At 42.4% G+C, this 14,563-nt stretch overlaps 1 protein-coding gene across 1 annotated transcript in view; it reads right to left on the bottom strand.

Annotated features, from left to right (window-relative positions):
- Positions 1-14,563, bottom strand: part of Pappa2 (pappalysin 2) — a 251,429-nt gene that overhangs the window by 217,361 nt on the left and 19,505 nt on the right. The window contains exon 3 of the mRNA XM_046430234.2: positions 4,724-5,795. Within this exon, the coding sequence (XP_046286190.1) occupies positions 4,724-5,795 (1,072 nt within the window). The remainder of the gene's footprint in view (positions 1-4,723; positions 5,796-14,563) is intronic.

Genomic DNA, 14,563 nt, shown 5'->3' on the forward strand with positions numbered 1-14,563 from the left:
TATGTGTATATATTTATATATTTTTGCATATATCTTTAACAATAAATAAAATAATTGGAAAACAAAATCAAGGAAATATTAAAAAAAAAGGAACAAAATAAGAAAGGATAGAACATGAGAGAAAAAAGTAAGGTAATTAATTCAGGAGATTCATCCCCAGGTGTCTCAAGGAGAAAATATAGAACAAAGAAAAGAGAATTAAAAAATATCAAAGTAATGACTTAAGAAAAATTTTCAGAGATAAGGGTCACAGTTGTCCAAACTGAAGAAACACACTGAGTGCTCATAGAAGAGAAAAAGGTTAGCCCTTAGAAAAGTTATCATGGGATCCCTAAAGTAAGAGGCTAAGGATAATATTTAAGATTCCAAAATGGAAAAATGCGTGAATACATGTTTTAAAAGACCAAATAATAAATTATCAGAATAGATTCTAGAGGAAATTAATTTCTTTAATATTTGGGGAAAATGTTTTTTAAATCAGAATTTTATACAAAGACAAATTATCAGTTTTTTTGTAAAGGCAGAATAAAAACACTCTTGATAAGTCATTTTCAGAGAAGTTTGCCCAAAACATCTTTTCTTAGAAAGTTACGTAAGGGTATTTTCCAGTAAAATAAGGTAGTAAATTCAGAGAAATTCATGTAATTCAGGACACATTGGCTGTATTTCAAAAAATTAGTGAAGTCCCAGAACAAGTATGCAGCCTACCTAAAGATAACTGGCCAATCAATATTAGAAAAATAAAATAGAAGATCTAGAAGGGAAAGCTTCAGGTTAAGTGTGTAAAAAAAAAAAAAAAAAAAAAAAAAAAAAAACCCTGCCAGGCACGTCTATACCCCAGTGGCTCAGGAGGCTAAGACAGGAAGATCAAGAGTTCAAAACCAGCCTCAGAAATGGTGAGGCCCTAAGCAACTTAGTGAGACCTGTCTCTAAATAAAATTCAAAAATAGGGCTGGGGATGTGGCTCAGTGATCTAGTGCCCCTGAATTTAATTCCTGGTATAAAAAAAAAGATACAATTAGATTGTGTGATAAAGCATTTGGAAACAATTAAGGGTATCAAGGAAGACTAAAATAAGGAAGGAGAAAAGGAAGAAGGAAAGAAAAGAAGTAAGAAGGGAGAAGAGACACACGTATAGGATAGGGGATGGGAAGAGGTTGTGCAAGAATGAAAATAGGGTGACATTTTGTTCTACATCGCTGCTGTAATGTTAATACACATACAGACATCCCTCCATGTCCAGGGGTTCCACACCTGTGGATTCAATCAAGAGTGGATCAAAAATAGTAGAGAAAAAGTTGTATCTGCACTGAATATGTATAAACTTTTCTCCTGTCATTATTCTTACAACAGATACAATAAATTATTTATATGACATTTGCATGGTATCAGGTATTAAAAGTAATCTAGAGATATGTGTATATTATACACAAATATTATGCCTTTTGTATAGGGGAATGTGAGTATCTGCAGATTCCCGTGTCCTGGAACCAATTCCCTAGGGATACCAATGGATGACTATACTGACTCAACTAAAAGTAAAAAAATAATTTGATTGGAAATATTGAAAGAAAGAGAGAGACAATTTAAGAGAGTTGGTCTCATCTGTATCATAAGATCAAGTCAATTTTTAATATTGATGAATTAAACATTATAAATATATTTGGAGATATGTAGGTAACCAACAGAAGAGATAGGTAAAAGAATTATATTTGCCGACCAATGACATCAAGGCTAGAGAGTGGAAAAGAATGGGGGAGAATCAGGCAGGAGTCTCTTGTTCTTCCTAAATGTTTAGGTACGACTTGGTATTTTTTATCATAAGCATTTATTAATATTTTTAACACTCAAAACATAAATATTTAGGACTGGGAGTATAGCTCAGTGGTACAGCATATGCTTAACATGTGCAAGGTCCTGGGTTCAATCAATTCCCAGTACCACCAAAAATAAATCATATATTTTCTTTAATTCCACAAAGCAGATATTCTGTGTCAGGATAATAAAGTCTATATGAAGAAATGTTCACAAGCCTTCTGGCTTTACAGATAGAATGGGACGAGCCCTCATGGCAACTCAGAGGCAGTGAGGGGAGTGAATTGTAAACACTCAGATAAGGACAATGCAGAGGGAAAGGGCCACCCTGAGGAAAATGATGTCTGTGTACCCTGAAAGACTGCTGTAGTCTGGATGGGTGTCCCCAGAGGTCCTTGTGTTAAAGGCTTGATCCCAAGGGTGGTGCTATTGGGATGTGGTGGAACCTTTGAAGGCAGGGCCTAGTGGAAGGTCTGGGGGCCATTGCAGGTATGCCCTCAGAGGGGATTGTGAGACCCTGGTCTCTTCTTCTTCCTTTGTTGGTTACTGCTTCATGAGGTGAGCAGTTTGCTCAGGCACACACTCCTTCAATGATATGCTTCTTTGTAGGGGGCCCCAAGTGATAAGGCCACCTAATCTTGGACTGTAACCTCCAGAACAATGAGTCAAAGCAAACCTTTTCTCCTTAGAAGGGGATTATCTCAGGTGTTTCCTTATAGTGGTGGACAGCAGTGGGTTGTTATAATGAGCTGGGGGAAAACTGGGAACAGGCCCAATTTTCCTATCTCCCTGGGGATCCTAAGACTTGTCAACCACTGCTATTGGTGAGGTTTAACTTATGCTCAAGATTATCAAAATCTAAAACCCAAACCCAAAGAGAATTTTCTTAAGCAACTATTTCTGTAATGTAATCAATTCCCTATGCATTATTATTATGTAACCAAAGACTTTCCATCTGTCAGTTCTAACAATACTAACTAATGAAAATTTTGAAAATTTTAGAGGTAAAACTTCCCTGTGCTTTATTTCATTTGATTCACAAAACAACTTAAGATAAATAGCAATACAAAGTATGACTGTAGTCACCCCCATTTTGCAGGCAACTCTCCTGAATTTCAAAAAGTGCCTTTGTAACTTGCATACCAGTTCAGTAGCAAGGGCTCTAGGATTTAACTGTGTTCCTTGATTCCAAATCTTACACTCTGTCCTCAACACCATGTGCCTGAGCCACAGGCCAGTCTGTTAATATTAACTGACAGCAGGAGGACTGCCCGTGGATACAGACACCATGAACTACTGAACAAATCACGTCCAACAGAAAGGCAGCCAGCCAGGCCCTGGGAGCTGTGAGCCAGTCCTCCTGCCACCTGCCAGCCTTACACTTTAGCTTAGGTGTTCCTTTTCATAATTCCAACAAAGGTACCAGTTGTACTAGAGACACCTTGTCCACATAGACAGATTAACAGGTTTACTGCCTAACTCCCTCCTTTCCAACCTCTCTCCAACACCCACCCCCCTGCCTCTGGATCAGACACCAAATGAGAAGCTTTTTATCTATTTCTGTCTCAGAACAGAAGATAAATCTGATGCATTCATTCATCAAAATAAACATGAGACAAATAATTCCACATTGGTGGCTGTTCAAGGCACTGGGAACATAGAGACAATACAGACAAGGCCCCTGTTCTCATGGAATCAGCAATCCAAACGGGAAAGACAGAAAAACACATGATTGCATAGAAAAAACATCTGAAGTGGTGTTGGGCAGGTGGTTAAAATTAGATGATAAGCAACTCAGTGAGGACCTGTCTCTAAGTAAAATACAAAATAGGACTGGGATTGTGGCTCAGTGATCAAGTGCCCCTGAGTTCAATCCCTGGTAACCCCCCCCCCCACAAAAAAAAATGATTGGATAGCTGCTTTAGACTGGGGGGTTGGGAAAGGCTACCCCAGGAGGTAGAAGGTAGATCAGGTAGATATTAGAATGATGAGAGAGAACCCATCAAGGGAAGATCAAGGAAAAGAGAATTCCAAAAAGAATAGTCAAGGTAAAGCCTTGGGGGTGGGAAGAAGATTCATCTATTAAACAGAACAGAACAGAACAGCCAGCAAGGCTGTGCCATGTGGGCAAAGAAAGTGATAGAGAGGAAGAAGCTGGCCATGTAGAAAGGGCCCGATCGCAGCAGGATCTGTGAGCCAGAGGAGGATTTAGGTATTAAGTGCAGTGAGGAAAAAGTCAGAAGGGGAATTACAGGATCTGATTTTCCCTCTACAAAAGATCCCTGTAGATGCCACATGGCAAATGGAAATTACCAGGGAACAGTAGAAGACTTTGGGAACCTGAGGCCAGGTGTAAAGTACGCTTGTGCCCATGAATGCACTGAACTGCTCAAACTTCACCAAAGACCAAGCAGTTGTGAGATGTTTCCGTGGATTTGTCTGACTTTGGTAAGACCCTGTGACCACAGGAAGAACCGCCTAAGGGAGTGCATTGACTGGTTGCTATCATGACCTGCCGTGTTTGTTCTCCTTGAGATCCTGGCCTGGTCAGGTAGAGCGAGTCCTTCCACTCCCCTGTGCCTCAGGTACATGCTACACAGTTGTCTGCTCCACAGATCCTGAGTTCTGTGAAGACTGTCCCTTGTCTTCTGTGGCGCTAATTGCCTAACATGACACCTAGTCCTTCCTAAAAGCACAATAAAGTATGAAAGAGTGGCTTAGTGAGACCCTAAACAACTTATCCATACCCTGTCTCAAAAAAGAAAAAGAAAAATGCTGGGACATGGCTCAGTGGTAAAGTGCCCCTGGGTTTAATCCCCAGTACCAAAAAAAAAAAGTGTGAAGCCAAAGGGCAGAACAATGTTGGAAACGCCCACCATACAGAGGACACCCAAGCCCACTTCCTTACCTGTGGGGTGAGTCGGGGTCGAAGCAGGTCTTGCGTACATCAGTCACCTCGGGGTCACAGCAGTCCCCATCATCAAAGTCGTTCAGCATGTTGTTGCATTCCACGTGACAGAGCCCGTCCCTGCGGTTCCAGGAATAGCAGCGGCCCTGTAGGCGGCAGTCACCTCCATCATAGCCGGTGAGCGGGTGCTCACACTCAGGGTCACAATGGTCGTTGCCAATCTTGCTGGGCTCACAGTTCACAAGCACAGCCCGGTGGCGCAGGGTGGAGTTGTGGACCTGGTGGATGCTCAGCTGCCAGCTGATGTTGTAGCGACTGAAGGCCTCAGTCAGCGCCTCGTGCTGCCTGCGGATCTGCTCCTCGCTCACAATGGGATGCCCACCTTCATCATCACAGATGTTCACCACCTGATAGCGGATCACCTTCTCTCCCCGAAGGGGCCAGTGTCTGTTGTACTGGGAGATCAGTTCCACATTGTCACACACAGTTTGCCCACAGAGTGGGGGCTGCAACGGTGACATGAGCTCAGGCTCTGGCTGGTGGCCCTGGAGAACCTCCAGGCGGGGATATTTCTCATCCCTAAAGGGGACCCACTGTTCCTTCAGAGGATCAAAACTGGCCGTCAGGATTAGGGTGGTCAACTCCTCCACCCCACTGGGATGCTGTGGACTGTGTTGAAGGCGACTTTGTGCCAGGGCAGTTGCCCAGAAGACCAGAGTGCCCAGGTGTCCACGGAAATAGTGCCCGTCATCAGAGCTGTCTCCCCCCAGGAGCAGGGAGCGGCAAGAAGCTATGAAGGGGCTGTTCAGGGGTCCAGACTGGTCTAGACTACTAGCCACCCGGGTGCCATCCACATACAGGGCCATGCGCTGTCCGTCGTAAGTGGCTGCCACATGTGTCCATGTACCTGGTTGGTAGCGGCTGTGGCCAGTCACGATGGTGGCTTTCTTCACACGATCAGTGCGGAGGGAGAAGAAGAAGCGAGCGTCTTGCCTTCCCTTGTCCTTCCCTGTGCGGATCCCCAGGGCCCATCCCTTATCATTGACTGTGTGGGTGCAGTTATCAAACACGCCTGGGAAAGAAGAATCAAAGGGAGACATACCAGATACAAAGGGAGATGGAGAAAAGGAGAAGAAAACCCATGTAAATGGCCAGAATATAGAGTTTTAATGGAAAAAAAGTGAGTGATACAGTTTCCCCACGTGGAGTGCTGGTCCATATCCCAAATTAGACCATCTGCCAGCTTCCATTATCAGAAGGAATCTGATTTGAGAATCCACCCAGTTTGGCCCATTCTGGTATTTTTAAATAACCAAATGGAAGCTGAAAAATGGGTATCCAATGCAAATGACAACCATCCTTTAGCACTTCATCAGGAACACTCTTCATGTGTCTGGACTCTGAGTCCTGGCCTTCCCTTACTGATCCTAACTCCTTTCCAAATCCTCAGAAGTCTTGTGGACAGTCCCTGATTTTGCAAACAACAGTAATCTCCTGTCCCCTCCAAAAGTCTTTTTTTCTCTATTGAACATTAAAATGATAATTCTCATAGAGAAAATAAGGAGTTGGTGACTCAAGGAGTCTGTCAAAGACTATACATAACATTGTTCCTAGCCTGCTATTTCTTGCAGTACCTCTCAATGGGCAAAAATAATTTTTTTAAATTTATGGATTTTTTATTTATATATGACAGTGGAATGCATTAAAATTTTTATTATACATATAAAGCACAATTTTTCATATCTCTGGTTGTACACATAGTATATTCACACCAATTCATGTCTTCATACCTGTACTTTGGATAATAATGATCATCACATTGCACCATCATTAATAACCCCATGCCCCCTCCCTTCCCTTCCAACCCCTCTGCCCTATCTAGAGTTCATCTACTCCTCCCATGCTCCCTCTCCCTATCCCATTAAGAACCAGCCTCCTTATATCAAAGAAAACATTTGGCATTTGGTTATCAATCCCAGGGAACAAATGTTTCCCAGATAAAGCAAAATGGTATCAGTCCCAGCTGAAAAAATCATGGAGTTGATTATGAGAATGACTGTTCTATACCCAAAACTGCCCACCCACTATAACCACAAGCTGAACTTCCCAGATAAATGAAGATCCCTGCCATTCACTGCCTCACCACCTTGCTCAGAGCAGGCACAGGACTGTTAAGTCTATTTGAATGAACAAAGGCAGGAATACCTGCGGATACCCAATCACTGCTATGTTGGCAGGAAGAGAGTATGGTCCAATAGTATGGTCCAATGTGTCAGAGCCATGGGCACAAGGGAACCAGAGGCAATCTGGAGACCTTGAGTGCTCCCAGCAACCAGTGGCTGATTAACCCACCCTGTCTTCTGGGGGGCCTCTTCTTATAGTCTCAGGGGTTTGAATTTGTAAGATAATGAAGGCAATATACGCTGACATGGAAATATATAATAAATGTTTGTTAATCTGATGAATAAACAACGGGAGAAATCAACTATCCTTAGATTCATGTGCCCAGCAATAGTAGCAAGAGTCCTTCTTCCCCAGACTGTTGAACAAGAATTTTATTTATCCTTGATCTTTTATATAGTCCAAGCCAATACTACTCATCTATGGATGGTCTCGATTTACAAGTAGGATGCTTCCCATTCTGATGGCAGTAGCTGTATTTTTATAAATAACAGAATATCTGTTCTTATCCCAAAGTAAATTACATGTGAATTAAAAGATAAAAATTATTTTTTCCAAAGACAGCTCCTAACCGACCCAGTGATTCAAACAACGATACTTGGTAGAACTGATGATGAGAAGCTACGTATAATGTGATGGAGATGCTCCCGTTTGGGTTTGGGTTTTACTGTTTTTATGACTAGATTTGTTAAAGAAGCTTAAAAATATTGCTTTGAAAATTCTTGTGTTAGGTAGATTTTCAAAAAGTAAGGCAAGCCTGCTCAGATGGATACTTAGTTTCCTGATTCATATTTTCTTCTTGGTTCATATATTTTTATAAGTACTACAGAGCCTTAATTATGTGTGTCTGCTGACTTGTGAATGAGTGTGCTACATTATTTAAAATAAGTACCAGAGAGGTACTAATTTGTCAGCTATATGCTGGTTTTTAGGAAAAGAATTGGGTAGTCCAATTTATATATGTTACATTTACAGGTATGTGTATGAATTGGGGTATAAATTACTACATTTGGCATATAAATTACCAGATAATTGACTTGATTATCTGCCAGGCATCTAGTTACCATTTTGAGCACTTTAATTTACTTAAAAACTTCTATTTAATTATCAATAAAATAATTATTTCTACTTACTTTCCTCAAAGGAAACTATAAAATTCACCATTGAGTTGCAAATTTGCCACATTTGCCAATTTCTGTGGTGTAAATTACTCCCACAATGGCCAATTTCAAGTTACCACATGATGTCATAGACATGGGGCTGGAGAGAGAAACACACAATTGGCTCTGGTGAGCCAGTCTGAGCCATTTCCAGCACTGCAGGACTAAACAGGAAAGCAGATGCAAGCTGCCAGAGGTCTCCTTTTCCCTCTGACTAAAGTAGATGTGGCTGCTTTTCTGATGATCTGATTTTCCTGTGATTTTAAAAAGGGTAAATATTGCCTCCACTCTGGGTTTTGACTTTAATAAGACATCTACTTGTGAGCAGTGACCAATCATACCTGGGCACAAAATGCATCCATCCAACACCTGCTTTTCAGTACCCTTTAACCACAAGCTAGGGTCACAGCAGCTGCAGCTGCACAGCCCCCACATATCCTGAGAAGGACCCCAAGGCATGCTTTCTCTACCTCATTAAACAGAAACAAGACAAAATATGTTTAAAAGGGAAGTTACAGAATCACCTCATTCGGGAGACTTCTCTGACTTCTCAGTCTAGTACTATGAGGGCTGACAGACCAACTTCATTTAAGCCAGCACCATCTCCACGGTGCAACTCTGAGCTTGTGTAACATTGCGATTTTATAACTTTGGATGTACATGTGATGGAAGCAAGCACATTATAACTTGTTTATTCATCAAAGCCACATTCTTGGGAAGAACAGAGGGAACAAACAGATCATGAATATGATTTATGAAATCACTCAACACCACACTGAACTATGATAGCTCATCGTTAGAAAAATCAGATCAAATGATGTAACTTAAAAGATGGTGATGGTGTTGAAGCCAAACATTCGGACCACATCATCTTAAAATTTTAAGAATAATTTTTTCATCTCTTGCTTACAACTACCTTCTGTTATATGTCAACGTTCATTAAATTTAAACTTGTTTTAACACCTTATCTTGTATTTAAACTGAGTTTAGAAGAAAAAGAAAGTAAATAAAGTGAGCATATCTCTTCTATTGTATTACTGCCCCCAGCTCCAGAAATCACATTTAGAGACCATGGGTATCTTAAAAGAATAATACACTCATATGTGTCCTCCACAAAAATCATTTGTATCCAGTTCTCTACTATTTTTAATTACCAGCATTTGGAAATATAGAGTCAACTTTCCTCAAGGAAAAAGTCCTCTTCTAAAATTGGAATATATTCTTCCAGACTGATTATGAAAACCTCTACTGAAGTGTGACTGTCATAGTAGAGGTTCACATACAATGTCAAATGGAGAAATCGCAAGGTGTGGCTTCTATATGGGAGTAACCTTGCTTCTTTCCACTTCTTATGGTCTTTCTTTGCACTCAGGAGAACTGCTGCTTATGCCAAGAAAAAAATAGAGATTCAAACTGTCTCCCTTTGGATGTCTACTATGCTCCAACCACTGATCATGTAACAATCCTATTAAACTGTACCACAAATCTATGAGCTGGATTTCAGTATCTTCCCTTAAAGACCAAAAACTGAGCAAGTGACTCACAGTCACATCTAGCAAGTGACAGAGACAGGACCAAAACTAATTTTATTTGATCAAAAATTAAATGTCCTTTTTACTGCACTAAAATATTTCAAATACTAAACCAAAAATGTTTAGCTGTTGTTATTTGGAAACTAAAAAAGTGACATGTAGCATTAATAAATTTGTACATCACTACTGGAAGATAACTGGGATCTGAATCTTTTAAAAATGCACAAATTTACATCCATATGTACATATTTCTCCAAAAATATTTTGGAGAAGAAAACAGAGTGGTGGGCACAACAGTTCACATCTTCCTGTTAGCCAGAGCCTAAGTTGACAGGCTGCCTCAATGAATATTTGGTAGAATTTTGGGGTGGCCCCACAGGGTCTTTTGTGATATACAAGAGTCAGTAGTTACTTCTAGGAGACCCAGAGGCAGAGGGAGTTTGTTATCCTGAAGCCAGGACTGTGAGCAAAGTGGGAGATGGTAACAAGAAGATGATTCACTGAAGACTCCCCTCAGGCCATCTCTGTTTCCTTTTTGTCCTTGGTTTCCCCACTAGGTATGTAACTAGTAGAAAAAGAATCTGTGCTTGAAGAGAATGTCATAAAAATAGGAAGTAGGATGGTCCATCTAGGAGCTGCTCCCACCTGGCCACTGCTCTAGCGGAACTGCCAGTGGAACTCCTAATTCTCTACCAGATCATCGCCTTCCCTCCTGACACCTTCTGTCAGTTGGTTTTGTCTGAATGGAGTTCCCTGATAAGACCAGATAGGAAGAGTGATGCATCTACAGTGCTCCTGGCACCAGAATGAAGAGAAGAGCGTTCTCTACTCCAGGAGTTGTAAAAGTCAATTATTAGGCAAGAAAAAACAATCTGAGATCTTTCAGGAATCCACAGCTTTGGCATGCTTATTTTATGCAAAAGGGAAAAGCACCATCTCATCCCTTTCTTTTCCTAAAAGCAGAGAAGTATCTGTATTTCAGCTTATTTCAAAGAACTCCAACAAAGGGAAAGCCAAATTGCCTCATTCTGAAAGGCCACATGGGCCCAATGCTGAGACCAGTGCTCTGAGGCCCCATTCTCTTACGCCTCTCCAAAACTGAATCCCTCCTCCCTAGTCTACATGTGCTCCTGGCACCACGATTTTCCTAAACACTAACATGCCAAGCAGAGTCCCAGCCCCAGAAATGATATCCTGTCTGCCTCATTGTCTGAAATGTCTGCCATCTATAGGCATGCCATTCCAAAATTCTGAGAAGTCCTCCCTCATTGCCCTCATCAAAGGGATTTTCTATTGCCATTTGCTGAGCCCTGTGTCCTGCTGATATTTTCTTTATTATTATTCAAACAAGCAAGTTGAGAGTTCCTTGATGACAAGAGCCTCTCTTTGACATCAGTGGACTTCCTCCAGGGTCAAGGGAGAACAGGGTTTTGTTCTTTCATTGCTCCCATTCTGCTATGGAAGTCACATTGAGTAATGAGGGTCTTGACCCAGAGGAAGAGTGTTTCCACCAATCTTGGAGGTCCCTGGTTGCCCTGCAATTGCATGTGACTGAGAGAAATGCATCACAGGGTCTCACAGGTTCTCATTGTGGCTACAGATGGTGACACTGCCCAGAGGGTTGGGTGTGCTTTTCCTGCCATCACATAAGAAACTGCTTCCTTCTGAACCCTACTCAGGTGAATGACAACACCATGGTAAGACAGAGGCCCACCATCGAGGGAACATCTGTCCATGCAGAGTCTGATAGATGAGATCATTCAGCAGCAAGCCCAGCTGACAGAAGGTAAGGCCAGGCAGAAACAGTGAGGGAAGCTCACATCCAGGAAATGGCCCCAGTGGAGCTCTGCTCTGTGCCTCTAGAGGATTAGTCAGGAGTGAGAACCCTGCTCCTCCAGGAAGCCTCAGCAGCTTCCAAGAAGGAGAGGCTCCACTCAGCAAAACAGAGTAGTCACACATGGTATCATCCATTCTGGTAACTCAAAAAACATGCTGTGTGGTGCAAGTTTGTTTTTAGGAGGAAAATGAGCAAAAAACAAGGCCAGGGTAGGTCATGGCCATGAATCAGCCTGCTGCAAGGCAGGGTCCTTTCTCAGGATGTCATGGCTGGGGCTGCCCCACAGAAGTGCGCTGCTTCTGCAGACCTACTCCACCCCTGCCAGAGAGGATGAGGGGGATGAAAAGGACAAAGGAGAAGGAGAGAAGCCATCCATCAAAGACCCCGCACACCTGGCAGAGAGCAGGACCATGAGCAGGAAGAGTAGGACAGAGAGAGCCCAGGGAGGTGTTTTTCAGCTGCTCTAGATAATTCTCCCTCAAGACAGGAGTAGGCTCAGATTTTCATTTATGAGTCCAAGGATTTAAGAATTAGAGCGCGGAGTGGGAGCCTCCTGGGGATGGTTTCACTGGCATCTTTGCCACAGATTATTCATCCTCGCCTTATGGAGCACTTCTCACTTTAGTCATGGTCTCCTGTGTGCAAAGATGATAGGAACCCGGTGGAGGGGATTTCCCTGGCTTTCCACAGGCCACCCATGCAAAAGGTGGGGGTCCATGAGGCAGGTTTGCAGGGAGAGGGCAGGGCTGCTTTGAAACTGCCTGAGTGAGCAAGAAAACACAAGAAGGACAAGATGGGGGAGAAGAACCTAAAGGAGTTCACAATTCAGGAAAAGCAACCCATGTGTGACACCTGTAGAAGTGTAGTTAACAGTTTCTGACATGGTGACATTACGCGTTAGCTTCTCTGAGATATTATTGTGACTGATTGGGGGTGTGGGCAGGGCAAGGGGCTGACTCCAAAGCACACTCACCTTGTGTGCTACCTAGTATCAGAAGCACTCGCATGAAAGTCAGGCTGAAATGGCATACAAACGTCCCGGAAGATGAGGCTTCAGACCAGAGGCTCCAGTCTTCTTTCATTTTACCAGGGCTATGAAAAGCCCAGGAATTAAAGTATGTGGAATCTGTGGTGCCTGAAATCCCACCTCCCACAGGCCTCCAGGGGACTGATGTGCTGGGCCCCAGACTACACTTTGAGCAGCAGCTGTTGCTATAGCCCTTGTCATTGGTCGGGGTGAGGGGTGGTTGTTTGGTTGTTTGTTTGCTTTGTTTGATTGTTTGGGGCAGTACTGGAGATGGATCCCAGGGCCTCACACTTGTTAGGCAAGAGCTCTACCACTGAGCTAGCCCTTCAGCTTTGTTTTGTGTTTTGGCTTGTTGGTTGTTGTTTTATTTTTCTGTTGGTACTGGGGATCCAACCCAGGACACGCATGCCATGCAGATGCCCAGCAGCTAAGCTACGACTTCCAGCCCCTCAGTAGCAGGACTCCAAACCAAAGCAGACTGTGTCTCTAAGGACAGGCCTTGTCAGCAGCGAATGATGGATAAAGGTTCATCTAGTGACTGTATTACAGTTCACATTCTCAGGTGAGCCTCCTGGACTCCCAGCTTCACCTCACTTATTTCACACACCACACACACACACACACACACACAGAGATGCAAACACACACCATGGACAAGTCTGTCTAGTGATCAACTGGGACACTTCTCTTTGCTTACTTATTACCTGCACAATATTGGGTGCCAACAATGGAGGAGGGAGCATAGTGGGTGTGAAGACATGAGAGGGAAAATAAGAAATAAAAATTTCAAGTGGAAATAAGAATTTCAAGTGTTCAATGTCAAAGAAATGCAAATGAAGACAAGATAAAAATTCTCATCCCTCAAGTTGGCAAAGAAAGAACAGCAATAGTCTCTAGATTAGATGATACGGTGGAGAAAAAAGGCACACTCGTGCACTGCTGGAGAGAGAGAAACTTGGTAAACCATTCTGGAGAACCATTTGAAAATCATTTCCCAAAACATTCAGGCCCTCCAGCCCCAGCATTTCAGTCCTAAGACTCCTCTTCAGGAAAACAGTCTGCGAGGTATATTTACAGGATGGTCACAACATTATTTAATCACAGAAAAATGACATTCCATAGCACCCTACCATTTAAAAAAAATCATACTTTTGAAGAATATTTAAGGACCAGGAAAATGTTCACAGCTTATTTATTAGAAAACAAGGTAAATTCTGAAACAACATATATACTCTAATCCAAATTATTTAAAATAATAAATGTGTCTATTTCAAAAATTCAGATTCATAGAAAAATATTTTTTAATTTCTACAATAAATAACCTCTCTAAGTCTGCTCATCCTGAAGGATTTTAAGTAGAAAAAGTGAGATAATCGAATTTTGTTGGAAGATTAGAATAAGAAAAATGTAAGGACAAAAATAAGTTAGCAGTTAAATAGTAAATTGACCATTTCCATTTCTACATAACCTTGAGGTTGAGTAAAGGAATTTTACATTTCCAGAAAAATCTATAGAGCAAAGGGCTCAGGTCCCTGTGAAGCCCATAGTTGTGAAGAACCAGGCCCAGTGCTGCCATGACCCTGAAATGAGTCTGAGGCAACAGGAACCTCCTTCTCCAGGAAGCTTACCTTGCCACCAAGCAAGAAGCCACATGGCTTTGGGGCTTGGCAATGACTACCCCCGTGCCTATGTTACTGTTTTCTTGCTGCGAAAGCGACCCACAGAGAGAGAGACCAAGTAGTCGACCTAGAGTTGTAACATGCCTTGCCAAGAATGACCAGTGCCTTCAGAAGCTTTCTGAGTATCTCTTAGGATAATCCTGCCCCTTTCCCAAATTCTCCAGATTCTCCAAGGCCTTAGAAACCTAGCAGCCAACTGAAAACCAAAAAGATAGCTAAATCTGTTGTAGCTGGAAGATCAGGCTATGGAGCTCAAGAAACTAGATCAATCACATACACTGGTCCTGCCACCCTGAGTAACCTGGTGCACTTCTCCCAACCTCACTTCCTCATCCACGGCAAGTGGAGGTCATAACCATACCTCACTTGAGGAAGGTTAAATGAATGCACACATGCAAAACAAAAGAGTGCTCAGTACTTACTA

The sequence above is a fragment of the Marmota monax genome, unplaced genomic scaffold (assembly GCF_021218885.2).
Source record: "Marmota monax isolate L192 unplaced genomic scaffold, Marmota_monax_Labrador192_F-V1.1 WCK01_AAM20220418_F8-fsc00055, whole genome shotgun sequence".
Lineage (NCBI taxonomy): Eukaryota > Metazoa > Chordata > Mammalia > Rodentia > Sciuridae > Marmota > Marmota monax.